The sequence below is a fragment of the Trachypithecus francoisi genome, unplaced genomic scaffold, assembly GCF_009764315.1.
Source record: "Trachypithecus francoisi isolate TF-2019V2 unplaced genomic scaffold, Tfra_2.0 Lachesis_group1, whole genome shotgun sequence".
NCBI classification, from domain to species: domain Eukaryota; kingdom Metazoa; phylum Chordata; class Mammalia; order Primates; family Cercopithecidae; genus Trachypithecus; species Trachypithecus francoisi.
In genome coordinates, this window is record NW_022681454.1 from 15,190,026 (window position 1) to 15,204,394 (window position 14,369).

Below are 14,369 nucleotides of genomic sequence, written 5' to 3' on the forward strand. Positions count from 1 at the left end.
CTGGCCACTGCACTCCAGTCCCGGCGACAGAGCGAGACTCCGCCTCAAAAAAAAAAAAAAAAAAAAAAAAAAAAAAATCAAGGCCCAGCCTATTTTTTCCAAAGACAAAATTAAACATTTTGCCACTATTAAGACCAAAACAATAATTTAAATTACGATAGCTCTACCACTTGTGAATTACAAATAAATTCTTATTATACAGTGGGAAATTCACTCTTCCAAATACAATAGTAAATATTAAAAGAAATTCAGTGACCTTTTTAAAAAAGATTACAAAATTGAATTTATTGAGTTTCACACAAGATGCACTTATAAAATTAGTATTGAATGCCATTATGACAGAAGAAATGAACATAATCCCAAACTCCCAACAGCATCTGCAAAGGAATGGAAATCTTCTGAAAATGACAGCACAGTAACAGAATAATTCAAGCGGAACTGAAGATCTATCCAAACCATGTTCCTGCTCTGAAATCAGGGTTGTGTTTGGCAAAGCTTTCCCCAAACTATTCCATTCACCGTGGCATTGTTCCTTTTGTTGGTAAAGGGAGATGGAAAAAAAATAATAATTCTAAAATGGGGCTCCACTAAAACACATACAAAGCAATTAAAAGCTTTTTCATTTTTAACTTAAAATACTTCCTGGTTTCACAAAGGCATGTCCATACAATTTCCTCAACATTAATCTTCAGATTTCTTTAGTTAATACAAAACATTAAAATTCACTTACTTTTTTTGTATTTCAAATGAACAAGTCGGAACATTAAAGTTTGCTTTATATTTCATCCAAGAAACAGACAAATCACCTAAAAATTGCCTTCTGCATATATATATGCCTGAAACATATGCATGAGAACTAAACTTCAAAATCAAAACATCAAAGGAAATAACAGTTAACAGTACCACCTTCTGGACAGTTCTGAAACCAGAAGTTGTAGAAGTTTTACGGGTGGGAAATAACTTGACCTGTGATGTAGGCCACAAACTAGTAATTAAGTAGAAACAGAACCTTATCTCAAACAAAACCAAAAGCACCTTTTGGTTGCTGTTCCCAACAGCCATACACAGATGCCTCCCCACACTGACAGCCACCCATACGCCTCAAACACCCATTTACTTTCACACAAAATCCTCTCTAGACCGGGGCCTGCCCCACCCTCAGCACAGGCCCACCCTGACAGTCACATCCCCACAGACACACACCCACAGAACACACACCCTGCCCCAGCACAGGCACACCCGCTGTCCACCTAAACAGAAGGACTGATGCATTTGATAAGCCCAAGCAAGATGCTGCTGCCTAACACACTTGGAGCATTTACTTACAGTTAAAGTTGACAGTTTCGGATTTTGTACACTGACAATTTTTCAGCCTGTTCAACACCAAATCCTTTTAGCTGTAATAATTTATGAAGCAATTAGTTTTAAAGCAAAACCAGTGAAGTATACCTTAAAGTTAACACTGCTCTGCTTCCTTGGTGTAAAAAGTGCCCTTTTGTAAGGACATTTATATTTTATCCACCGCAATTAAATGACATACAGCTCACATTTTGCTTTAAAGAGTAAACTGAAAAATTATGAAGGGTTTTTCCCAGTAATGCATAGCCTTCATTAATTTTTAAATAAATAAACTGGTTTAGCATTTTTTGTTTTTGTTTACCCTACAAAATGCTACTATTCATCATGTCTTATTTAAGGTAGCCTTTTATTCTGATTAATCAAGATACATCTTTAAGGGTTATTCTGGTGGTAAGAACATTTATGTTGACTTATGTTTAGTTTTTTTTAATGCTTTGGCAGATGAAGTAACATTTGAAAACTGTTTGTGAAAATAGTATGAGACTGGTAAGGTAACGTCATGGTAAAAGCTTCACAGTTTTCCAGGTATTTCCTTATACTGAAGAGGCATTGAGGCAAATTCAACATTCTGGAAGCCCAGATTGACAAAGCAAAACAGATTTTGATGTTGCCTTGGTTGGGTCCTGGAAGTGACGCTGCTGCTTGGCCAGGCAGGAGGAAGTTTTATAATCCATCAAGCTTCCCAGAGAGTCAAGGCCGAGGTCGCTCCTGTCTTGTGATCTGACCCTCAGCCAGGCCACATTACTGGAAGAAAGATACTAAGATCTGCTTGCCAATAATAATTTAAGTTTTTAAATAAATATTTAAGTGCCATGTTTAGCATCTGTCTGTCCTGGCAACACAGCACTTGCTGCCCCAGGACCCAGCTTCGTCAGCACATGGAGCCACAGATTCAGTCAATTCGGTTTCCACAAATTGTGAACCTGTCTATCTCTAACAAATCTTTCTTTGAGGATCTGTGTTTTAATTCAGAATTGTCCTGCGTTATGTCCTTCTCGTCACCATCTGGAGTTGTCAAAAACTGATCAGAGTTGCTTGTCACAAGTAATGGTATGATATTTTCCTTTTGATGAATAGGCTGGTTGGTGACGGAGGCAGACAAGTTTTCTTCTGTGGAAAGGCCTGTGATAAAATAGGTCCATTAAATGAGAGAAAGATTTTCCCCAATGTGCAATCAATAAAAGCTTACCAACATAGTGGTGCTGAAAAAAGTGCCCATAGCATGTTGTACAAGCAGCCATCATTTATAATAAAACTTAGAGGCTAATCATCTGTTTGTTCAATTTTACGGAAGGGTATATATTATGTTGCTCGTATCACACAAACAATGCCATCACCCAACTGTAGAAAGATCGCAACTCCTACAATACGGCTCCTCTCTATATAATCAAGACCTAACCTGACTGTTGCCAGTCCTGAAAAATTAACATTTGCTCCAATATGGAACATCAGGGAGTGGGCCAAGAAGACTTTACTACATTCTACCTGTCATCTGTAGTCACTTCAGCTACAGTTGGTTTAGCATCATTATCTCTGGGAGGTACAAACCAGAGGTAAAAACAAACAAACAAAACCCCCAGTGTTTATTTTAGGCCACAGAGATTCTGGAGCCTGGCTTTGGGGACAGCTGGGCTGGGGCCTGGAGCGACTCATCTGAATCATACATTCAATCCATGTAAGAACAGCTTCTTTGAGGCAAAAAAAGACACACCATCAGCTGTACACATTTAAAATGTATCATCTGATGAGTTCTGACATGTGCATACACCTGGTCACACCACTGCCATGATGGAGGTAATGACACATCCAGCTCTCTTGCACTAATTCCTCTCTCCTGCCCTCACCCCCAGGACTGCTGTTTTTTGTCTCCTTACAACGTGATGAATCTGATGCAGCCTTGAGAGACGGCCCCCTCCCACTCTTCAGCTTGACTTCAACACCCTCCTGAATGGTCTCTAGTCTGTGTTCTCTTGACCTCTAAGACATTCTGTGCAAACACTCAGACCCTCGTCCTGAATGTACTTCTCATAACATGACCCGAGTCAATGGCCCTGCCCTGTAGTACGTGCTTAAAGCTTTTATCCCCATTAGACTGGATCCTCCTTGAAAGCAAGACTGATGCTTAGTAACTTCTTTTTATATTTTTTGTGGAGATGTGACTCACTAGAGGTTGCCCAGGCTGGTCTCGAACTCCTGGGCTCAAGTGCTGCTTCTGCCTTAGCCTCCCAAAGTGCTGGGATTATTAAAGGTGTGTGCCACCATGCCTGGCCTAACTTCTTAACTAATATGCATAACAAGAGAACACATACAGGCCTCACTATGAATTACCTAGTTGGTTGAAAAAAATACAATCCTGGCCGGGCGCAATGGCTCAAGCCTGTAATCCCAGCACTTTGGGAGGCCAAGACGGGCGGATCACGAGGTCAGGAGATCGAGACCATCCTGGCTAACACGGTGAAACCCCGTCTCTACTAAAAAAAAAAACAAAAAAACCCTAAAACTAGCCGGGCGAGGTGGCGGGCGCCTGTAGTCCCAGCTACTTGGGAGGCTGAGGGAGGAGAATGGCGTGAACCCGGGAGGCGGAGCTTGCAGTGAGCCGAGATCACGCCACTGCATTCCAGCCTGGGCGACAGAACGAGACTCCATCTCAAAAAAAAAAAAAGAAAAAAATACAATCCTTATTACTAACAGTGTTCTTATAATGAAAACAATTATTTCCCAGTGATTATACACATTGTTATTTTACTTTATTTTTGCTTCCTGTTAAGTACACACGATGAGCACAGCCCCACTTTCAGGTAGGACTCCAGCCCAGCCCAACTCTCTTCTCCTCCCTCTTTCTGAAGCACACTCCACACTTGCCATATTGAGCTGCTAGTTCTCCAGATGCTTTTCCAGGCCTCCATGATCTAACTCGTGCTGGCCCTTCTGGAGTGCCCTTTCCACCAGCCTGCCCTAGGCCAGTTTCATCCTTCAAGCTTTTAGTTTAGAAGAACCCTCTCCTGACCCTCCAAACCCTCTGCTCACCTATTTGGACCCCCGTAATTACACGAAGCCTTGAAGAACATCCTTTATTTATCTTTCTATCTTCAGCATCTCTAATACCTGGCACACAGTTGTTCCACACATTTAAAAATACATCATTTAAACTAAAAGTCATACGAACAAACACCTTTGTGAACAGGGAACTGCCACCTAACAACAAAAATTAAGTCAGTGTCCCAGTTCTTCCTCCAAATCTTCCAGCCCAGAAACCTTGGAATCATCCTGAACTCTCTTATTCTCACACTGCGTAACTTCCTCATCAGCAAATACTTCACGCAAACCTCCCAGGTCTATCCAGAACCTGGCCAGGTCTCCCTGCTCACACTGCCTACCCTGCTCCTGGCCAGGTAGCTGCCTCTCTGGTCCCACCCCTCTGGAGTTTATTTTCCATAAAGCTTGAGAATGATCCTTTTAAAATGTCAGCTGCACCATGCCACTGCTCCGCTCAAAGCCTCACAACAGCCCCCTTCCACCTGGAGTCAAAGCCAAGGTCCTCATAACAGCCTGCAGCCCTCCATGGCCCCCAAAACCCCCTCTCCAGTCCTTTTCCCTGGGAATGGGCCACTGCAGCCACCTTGCTTTTAATGTCCTTTGATGCACCAAGCATCTTCCTGCCTTGGTGCCTTTGCCAGGCCTGCTGGGCCTCTGACTGGGAGCTGCTCCTGGAAGGCTGGATGCGCCATCCTCAGGCTCCAGGACTCTGTGCAGTGCCATCTCCTCACACTTGGGGGAGCGTCCAACTCCCAGTTGTACTTCCCTTTCCCCATCCTGCTTTTGTTTTCTCTGCAGTTCCCCGTCATTTGACATAGTGCGTATTTATTTCTCTCTACCCCTCTTCCCGACAATCTAGAACAAGCTCTATGGGAGCAGAGAATTGCCTTTCCACCCACTGCTGCAGCCACTGGAGCTGACGTGTCACAGGTGCTCAATATTGAACAGCGAATGAGTAAATGGAAAAACTCAGAACACTGGGCCAGGTATATATGCGATGGGATCTAAAACACAACCATTAAAAGACCAAAAAACCTAGGCAAAGTGAAACCAATCTTTAAAGCGTTGCTTAACATTGATCGAACTGTGATTTAACTATTTGAAAATGATCCAGGGAAGTGGAGAAAGGGACCAAACCTACCTTGAGAGGGTTTACATTTGTTCTGTGATTTACTGGATGGCTTGCCTGGAGTGCAGGTTGGGGGAGGATTCGACAGCTTCTCTTCCATTTTGGCTTCTTTCACATACTGGCACGATTTCCCCAACAGCACAATGCTATTAAGTACTTTCAGGGATATCAACCTAAAAACAGAAACAAAACAAACCATATCCGTTGGAATTCATCTAAATCCCTGTGAATGCTCATGGCTAAGGAGAAGGCAGGGGGCATGGGATGGGGACAGGTCAGGGATTTCCAGGAATTTACACAAACCTTGAGTTTTCTGAGGCTTCTTTGCCACAAAGAAAAACTTCGGAATTCCTTAGTTTCCTTCTTTTTTATTTTTTGAGACAAGAGTCTCACTCTGTCACCCAGGCTGGAGTGCAGTGGTGCGATCTCGGCTCACTGCAACCTCCGCCTCCTGGGTTCAAGCAATTCTTGGCCTCAGCCTCCCAAGTAGCTGGGATTACAGGCATCCGCCACCACACCCGGCTATTTTTGTATTTTTAGTAGAGATGGGGTTTCACCATGTTGGCCAGGGTGGTCTCGAACTCCTGACCTCGTGATCCACCTGCCTCAGCCTCCCAAAGTGCTGGGACTACAGGTGTGAGCACCATGCCTGGCCTCCTTAGTTCTCTTATAAGAAATTATATGACTTAGAAATTTTTCCTGGTATTAAACACTTTAACATTTATTCTTTTATTATACAACAAATACATTTAGCACATGTAGATGAACAAAAATAAAATAAAATTACACAATTCCACACCCTTATGATAATCACTGTGACATTTAGTATGTTATCTTTCAGTTGCCTTCTCTGAGTACGCCTCTATTTGTACTTTCTTGCTGTATAGAAACAGGGTCTATTTTACAAGGCAGTAGGCGAGGGGAGTCAGGAGACAGAGCACGGACTCTGGGGGGAAGTGTGTCGGTGTGGAGTCCTGAGTCCACTGCTTAGAACCTGTGTGCACCTGGGCAAGCTACTCAACCAGCTAATCTGGAAAGGAGAGCAGTCAGGTAAGGTGCTCAGAGCAGTGCCTGGCACACAGAAATGGCAAGCACTTCTGTTATTATTGTTGTTATTTATATAACAATGTACCATGAATATTTTTCCATATCAGTTAATGTTCCTCAGTGACATTCTTTTAAATGGCCTTATAACATCACTGTATGGGTTATCAAATAACAAAGCCCCAAACAACTCTTTATTTTTGGATATTTAGATTATTTTCAATATTTTGCTTCTACTAAAAAGTTTCTGATTAAGAAAACATGTTAAATCTGTATTTCCTTAGGATACCTAGATACCTATAACTACAGAAATAAAATTTCTGGGTCAAAGAATATGAATATTTTAAGGCATTCAATATAAATCTGGAAAAAATTATGGGAAGAAAAAAGTCTCACATTAACTTCAATGCCAGTTTTACAGCTAGTGAAGAAGCTGGTTTTCTTTCTTTTTTTAAGAGACAGTCTTGCATTGTCACCCAGGCTGTGGTACAGTGGCATGATCATGGCTCACTGCAGCCTTGAACTCCTGGGCTTAAGCAATCTCCCACCTCAGCCTCCTGCACAGCTGGAACCACAGGCACATGCCACCACGCCCAGCTAATTTTCTTTTTTGTAGCTCTGGGGTCTTGCTATGTTGCCCAGGCTGGTCTCAAACTCTTGGGCTCAAGCAATCCTCCCATCCCAGCCTCCCAAAGTGCTGGGGCTACAGGCATGAGCCACCATGCCATTTTCTGCTCAGCTCCTTTCGTGGTCTCCCCTTCCCGGGCCCTCTGCCCCCATGGCTGCCCATGGACTACTGCAGCTGCCTGGCGCCTGCTGTTCCTCCACCAGGCCTGTGTCCCTGTGCCCTTCTGCTAAGCCTACGCTTTTCCCAGGTGGCTGCACAGCTCCCTTCCTTACTGAAACACCAGCTCACCAGAGAGGCCTGCCCTGGCCATCCTCTCTAAGGCGGCTGCGTCTGCCTCTCCCATTCATCTCCTCACACTACTGTGCTTTTCTTCCTAACAATTCCTACCATCAATAGAGTGACTTGCTTTTCTAGTTGTTGTCTATTTGTTGTCTGGAATTTCTGTGACATCAAGGCAGGGCACTTGTCTGGCTTCTTTTTGGCCAAGCCCTAGACCAGCCCAGGCTCAGGCCCTGCTGCTGAGCAGCTGCTCCCTGAGGAGCGCTGAGCAGAGCAGTAACAGCAGAGGCTGGCAAGTCCTCCCACCTTAGCTGGCAAGAGTGAGTCTAGAGGGAAAGACGATAAACTGGGTGTAGTGGGGAAAAACTTCAGCATTTTATGTCAGGAGGCCCAAATGAATTCTGACTATTTTATTTTATTTTATTTTTGAGGCGGAGTCTCGCTCTGTCGCCCAGGCTGGAGTGCAGTGGCCGGATCTTGGCTCACTGCAAGCTCCGTCTCCCGGGTTAATGCCATTCTCCTGCCTCAGTCTCCCCAGTAGCTGGGACTACAGGCGCCCGCCACCTCGCCCGGCTAGTTTTTTTGTATTTTTTAGTAGAGATGGGGTTTCACCGGGTTAGCCAGGATGGTCTCGATCTCCTGACCTCGTGATCCACCTGTCTGGGCCTCCCAAAGTGCTGGGATTACAGGCTTGAGCCACCGCGCCCGGCCCTGGCTTTATTTTTTTAACTGAAGACAGATTCTTGGGTTTGGTGCAATTAATTGATAAAGAAGGCATGGACAAGGTAGTTTTGAGAAAGTTTCAGAAGGAGAAGAGGATAATTTAGGAATCACCCTGAGATGAGGATTAGAGTAGATGAATAAAGTAGAAAAGTGAGCAGATCTGTCTGGCTGTGCTATCCAGGTGGAGAAGTGAAGCAACATGGGGAGGGAGGCGACACTGGAGGCTGGGGGCACAGGTACCCTGAATTCTAAGTAACTCAAGATTAAAGTACATCCCCCTTGGTGAACTATGCACAGGCAACTGTAACTAAACAAAGGTTTTCAGATGTAGCATATACATGCTTCATTTCGTGATTATTATGTAAAAAATACTAGAATATTAGATTGTCAATTATTCCCACTGAGATTACAGCAATACCACTTGGTAAACACAGCACAATGTTAAAAACGTTGAGGGGCGGTGTGAGACTCTACATTAGAAAAGGAAGGTCTTAATGTTATTTAATGTCAAAAAATGAAAAGAGTTACCTTAATATAGTAAACTATTTACATACTCATTCAAACAAAATAGGCAATGCTGTACAGTGTGATCAGAACCTCACCCTCCTGTGTGAAACACTGAAATTCGCTGCATGACCTACAGGCAGCTCATAACCTACACTCAGGACACTGGCCTGAGCCAGGCACTGAAGGAGCTGGGAAGCAGGCCCATAACCCAGGATACTTGGTGGAGAGGTGGAAAGTGCAGACAGTAAGTGACTATTCCCATGCTACTTTAACAGAAGCTTCCTGAGCATGTGCCAGGTAGTGTGCTAAGCCCTGAGCAGGAAACAATGTGAAAAACACACTAAAAAAACCATGAAACTGGAACACTAAGCAAATCCATCGCTCAAACTGTGACTGCTATGCTTACCCTCCAACCTTTCTCCTCCGGAGGGATTCAAGTTCGACCCCTTTCAGACCACCCACCCCTCCCTGAGTGAAGCTCCTGATGCACACCACCTAAGCAAGGGTGGAATAGGTTTCCCATTTCATTTTTCAGTAAGTTAACTGAATGCCAGGTCTGGTTACTTTATCATTGTTCACTTCTTGAGAAAAGTAACAATGGCAAAATCATCATTTTATATTGTTATTTTCTTCATACCATTTATTTCTATCTTAATTAGCTGTTAATTTACTGTATGTCTCCCTCAACTAAAATGTAAGATCATGAGACCAACAAACCTGCAGATGGATTCCACTGGTCACAGAAAACCTACGCTTGTGCATTACATTTGGTTTTATGTGATGCCCGCCTACAGTGTGCTGAACAATTCAATGTGGGAAACATATTGGAGGGTCAAAGATGTTTTTAAATATGAAAATATGTCTGCAATGGCAGGCTTTTATTCATCAAAAAAATGTGAGTGAAACCTAAATCTTAAGCAAAAAGGGCTTTAAGATTTTGCTAAAAATTAAAATAAAATCTAAAGTACTATTAATACTACTACCAAATAGCAGTGTAGTTAATCTAACCGAGTCACAAGCAAATACACTTGGAGGTATAGCTATTAAAAGGAAGCCCCTGGCATAGACTGGGAGTAGTATGATTGGGATGCTATTAACTTCCATTACATCTTGCATTTATGCTTTACTATATAGCCAAAAACATATTCAAGAATAATCTTACCCAAAATAGAAGAGTATGACACAGGCATAAGACAGGATTCCTTGCACTTTAATTGAGCTTGTTACAACTCTGATGAGCTAGCCAGAAACAAACCAACAAAAACACACAAACAGAACACACAACCACAGAGTTATTAGTTAATACTTAAAAAGATTTCTCCATGCTGACTTTAACATTTTAGGCATAAATCTATGGCCTTTGTTTAAAAATCCAAGAAGGCAAATTTGTGGATTTGTATCAAAATCTGCCTACTTGTGAAACCTGTGGTACATTTGGACTGGTTCAAGCAAATCTGGGATGCCTGTGGCTAGTGCAACAGTTTCACTCTTGTGGACTCTCTGAGGTCCGCCCTATACCTAGGTCATGAATGACACATGTACTTATACCTCATAGAGATGCAAAGCAGCTGATTTTTATAAAATATTATTCTGCAAAGTACAAATGATTTCATCTTGCTACACGTGTCCACACCAGAACTAGAATCATTTGGTGGGCGTTTCCTTATTCCTGTTTTTTTCCCCCCTCCCCGCTGTCCTTTCTTCTTTGACTCTTTTAAGAACCACCAGTAACTCACAGGGAACACAGGAAAAATGGAACCTTAAAAGTTTTGTATTTAGAAAAACTAAACACTATTAAAAATTAATTCAACATTGAAACATTTCTCTCTTTTGGATAGTTATAGTTAAATATCCATTTTCTTATTTCTTTCACAGAAATAAAGGAATAACAGCGTTATCCTTGTAAGTCTGCTGAATAAATCTGGTGAAGTCAGTTAAAGGAAAATGTCCACACATTACAAGTGCAGCTGTGCCCATATGTTAAAAGAGAAACAGAGACTTTGGGAGAAGTGGTCTTATCTAGTAATGTCAAGTTATCAAATGTCTATTAGGGTATCTTAAATAAACATCACAGTACACATTTAAAAAGACATTTACAAATGCTTTTAATAAAAGAACAATTGGGAAGAGGTGTGGCAATGGATTGTCATATGTTCAATAAACTCTAACTATGAGAAAAGTGACAATGGAAGCCCTCAACCATGTCACAGTCTCTAACAGAGTAATGTCTACTGTATAGGCATTTGTGACTGAAGTTAACGGAACTCTAGGATTTTATTCATTAATATGAAAGGCAAACCAATGATCACATTTAAGGCTTAAATAACTACACCCTTATCTAGCATATTGTCAGTTAACTTTTACTCAGTCTAATTTCCATGAGACTTTAATACACAGTTTTTCGTTTTTCAGATATAAAATCATCTTAGGACCTAATGTAACGCTTAGAAGAAAAAATTGCCATCCCTGTGCCTTAAAGAATTAACTTGTCACAGAGGCCTTGGTATATTTCTCAAGTCTCCTGGATGCTTGCCAAAGCTGTGGCACACAACGAAGCTCTGTGAGCAAAGTGCTGTAGAAGGAAGCCCACTAGATCTCTGCCTAACTATACAACCCCCTTTCAGCACACTGGAGGTGTTCCAAAAGTGTTTTGTCAATTATTAATTATTCATAAATACTTCGCTATAACAGCCATAAAAACTCATTTAAAGAATAAAACAAAGACTGAAGAAAAATTTTTAAATACTAAATCAAAAAAGTTCATACTAATTATGAATTTTCTGACAAGTTACTAGACAAATAAGTCAATTATTAGTTGGCAAAGCAGGATCATATTTAAATCCAATCATTTGACCAATCCTTACAAAAAACAAAAAAAAAATCAGGCCATGTAGGTTTATCCCTATACTTGTACGTTTCATATTTCTAGTTGTAGTAAACAAATGCAGAAATATTTAATACTCTATTTTATCAATCTCTTAAGCCTTTAACAAACAATTTTATTATTTGGAAAGCCTCCATTTTTCTGAAATTCTAGTTTCTTTTCCCAAGCAAAAGAAAGCTATATTATTATGTAATAAGCTATTAATATAATTAAAAATGTTTAATTTTTAATTATATTAAAAATTAATGTGGTTATCTGTAAAGTCACACTGAAATTTAAATAGCATTAAGCCTATTAATCATCTGTCATCTAAAAAAAGTCAAGGAAGCTGGTCTAAAATATAGCTGGTATGACCTTCCCTTTCTTTTTTTTTTTTTTTTTTTTGAGACGGAGTCTCGCTCTGTCGCCCAGGCTGGAGTGCAGCGGCCGGATCTCGGCTCACTACAAGCTCTGCCTCCCGGGTTCACGCCATTCTCCTGCCTCAGCCTCCCGAGTAGCTGGGACTACAGTAGCTATAGAAGTCTAGATATCAGCTATAGAAGTCTAGATATCCTTTGGCAAAAAAGAGAATTGTGTTGTTTTTTTTTTGAGACAGAGAGTTGCTCTTGTCGCCTGGGCTGGAGAGCAGTGACGCGATCTTGGCTTACTGCAACCTTCCCTCCCAGGTTCAAGTGATTCTCCTGCCTCAGCCTCCTAAGTAGCTGAGATTACACGCGCCCACTACAGGCACCCACCACCACGCCCAGCTAATTTTTGTATTTTTAGCAGAGATGGGGTTTCACCAAGTTAGCCAGGCTGGTCTCAAACTCCTGACCTCAGGTGATCTCCCCGCCTCACCTTCCCAAAGTGCTGGGATTACAGGCATGAGCCACCGTGCCTGGCTGGTTGCATCTGTTTTGATGATAGAATAGTCAAGAAAGAACATAATCAAATACAAGTGCAGCCAGCAAATATTTTTCTTTTTTTTTTTTTTGGCCTCAGCCTACTACTGAGTAGCTAGGACTACAGGTGCATGCCACTAAGCCAGGCTAAACAAATCCTCTTAATTAACATTATTATAGCCTAATGTTGCTAGAAACTATTTGCAAGCCTGTTCTGGGCAATTCATTAAAATATTCCAAGTTGATGACTTGTTGAGGGTTGATTTAGTAAGTTTCAGTAGTATTTTTGAAAAAAATACTATTTCTTGAGTATAAAAGCAGGAATTTTCATTGCAAAAAGTCTGGACAATTTTTAAAAAGTATTAATTACCACTGATAGAGAATACGTCTTCATTTGGGCATACCATAATTTATTTAACCTAATTCGCTTGCTTCTAAAGTTTTATTATTACAAATGTCATTGAAATGCAAAGCTGTGCCCACAAATCATTGTGTGTCTTTTATAACTATTTTCTTAGGATAATTTCTAGAAATGAAATGACTGAATTAAAGCATGATACTGTCACATTGCCTTGTAGAAATACTGGATTAATTTATACTCCCATCAACATGTGTTACAGTGGCCACGTTAATGCCCATGCTCAGGTATTTCCATTAAAAAACGTTTTTACTAAATGAATAAGCAAAACAGAGTGTTCTCATTGTTAGGAAAGCCATTTACATAAAACAGCTTAGTGTCACTTATCTATTGGATGGCTCAACCAATAGATATTTGGATATATAAGCTATTGCTATAATTTAAAACAAAATTTTCTTCCAAGTTATTTACGCTTAAGTTTTATATCAAGTCCTTTTGAAACAATCATATTAATAATCCATTTATTAATACTCTATGATGATGGCTTTGTTACAAAAAACATTAAAAAGTATGTACTTACTAAAACAGCTAGTGGGAGAGGAATAAAGCCCATCCTCCGTGCTACAGAGTCGCTGTAATCAGTGTATGCCTGAACAGAGCAGAGCAAAAGATTCAGATTTATGGGATTTAAACTGCATTTTAAAAGTACTATTCACTTATTACCAGCAAATGTTCTAAACAGGTGAGGCTATGGAGCAAGAACAGAACCTGGCACTTATAAAATGATGTGGAAATCCAAATGTTCACAAGTCTTAAATACAAAGCTGAATAACTTAAAATGCTGCAAAGAGCATACACTACTTAATGTTAAGTATTACTATTAATCTGTAAATGTTTATTTAGTGTTGAGAACAGAGATAAGTAGGCAGTTTATGTAGCTTTCCTTTAGTTAATATTTCATGCTAAATTAAGCATTATTCAGTTAATTTCAGACTATGCCTTTGTTAATTTCGGATTATGCCCTTGATAAATGCTCACATTTTTCTGTCGGCTGCTAACAAGGTCAAAAGCAAGACTGGCTCTATATTCACTGTAGACCTAAAGACAAATAAGAATGAAATATTAAGTAATATAGTAAAAATATATCATGCAGAAAGACTTAGATTTTATTAATAAAAACGTTTAATAATTAACCAGGAACAAGTGCTAATAACCAAGCAGACATCTGGGCATAATTTCCCTATTTGTTTTCCTACAGTAAAGGTAAAAAGTAACCTTAATTCCCGTGAACTCTTAACATTCATAGATCTTTTAAAGGTTTTTCTTTAAAGGGGAATAAATATCCAATGACTATGATCCTGAGAGTTTGGAATTTGGGGAAGAGTGACTATTTTAAGTAGTGGAATGTATATAAAATAATTTTGAAATTTTAAATTAAATGAATAGTTTTAAAAAATTACTGTTTATCTAACCATAATAATGCCTTCTGAGAAAAATGAATGCTGAAAAAGACATAAAACTAAGTTAGGGAACATAGTAAA

At 40.4% G+C, this 14,369-nt stretch overlaps 1 protein-coding gene across 1 annotated transcript in view; it reads right to left on the reverse strand.

Annotated features, from left to right (window-relative positions):
- Positions 1 to 257: 257 nt before the first annotated feature.
- TAPT1 (transmembrane anterior posterior transformation 1) overlaps positions 258 to 14,369 on the reverse strand; it is an 82,016-nt gene continuing 67,904 nt past the window's right edge. Inside the window, 5 exon segments of the mRNA XM_033213820.1 lie at positions 258 to 2,481; positions 5,537 to 5,697; positions 9,868 to 9,944; positions 13,409 to 13,477; positions 13,867 to 13,926. Coding sequence (XP_033069711.1) covers positions 2,252 to 2,481; positions 5,537 to 5,697; positions 9,868 to 9,944; positions 13,409 to 13,477; positions 13,867 to 13,926 — 597 coding nt within the window. The 3' untranslated portion in view covers positions 258 to 2,251.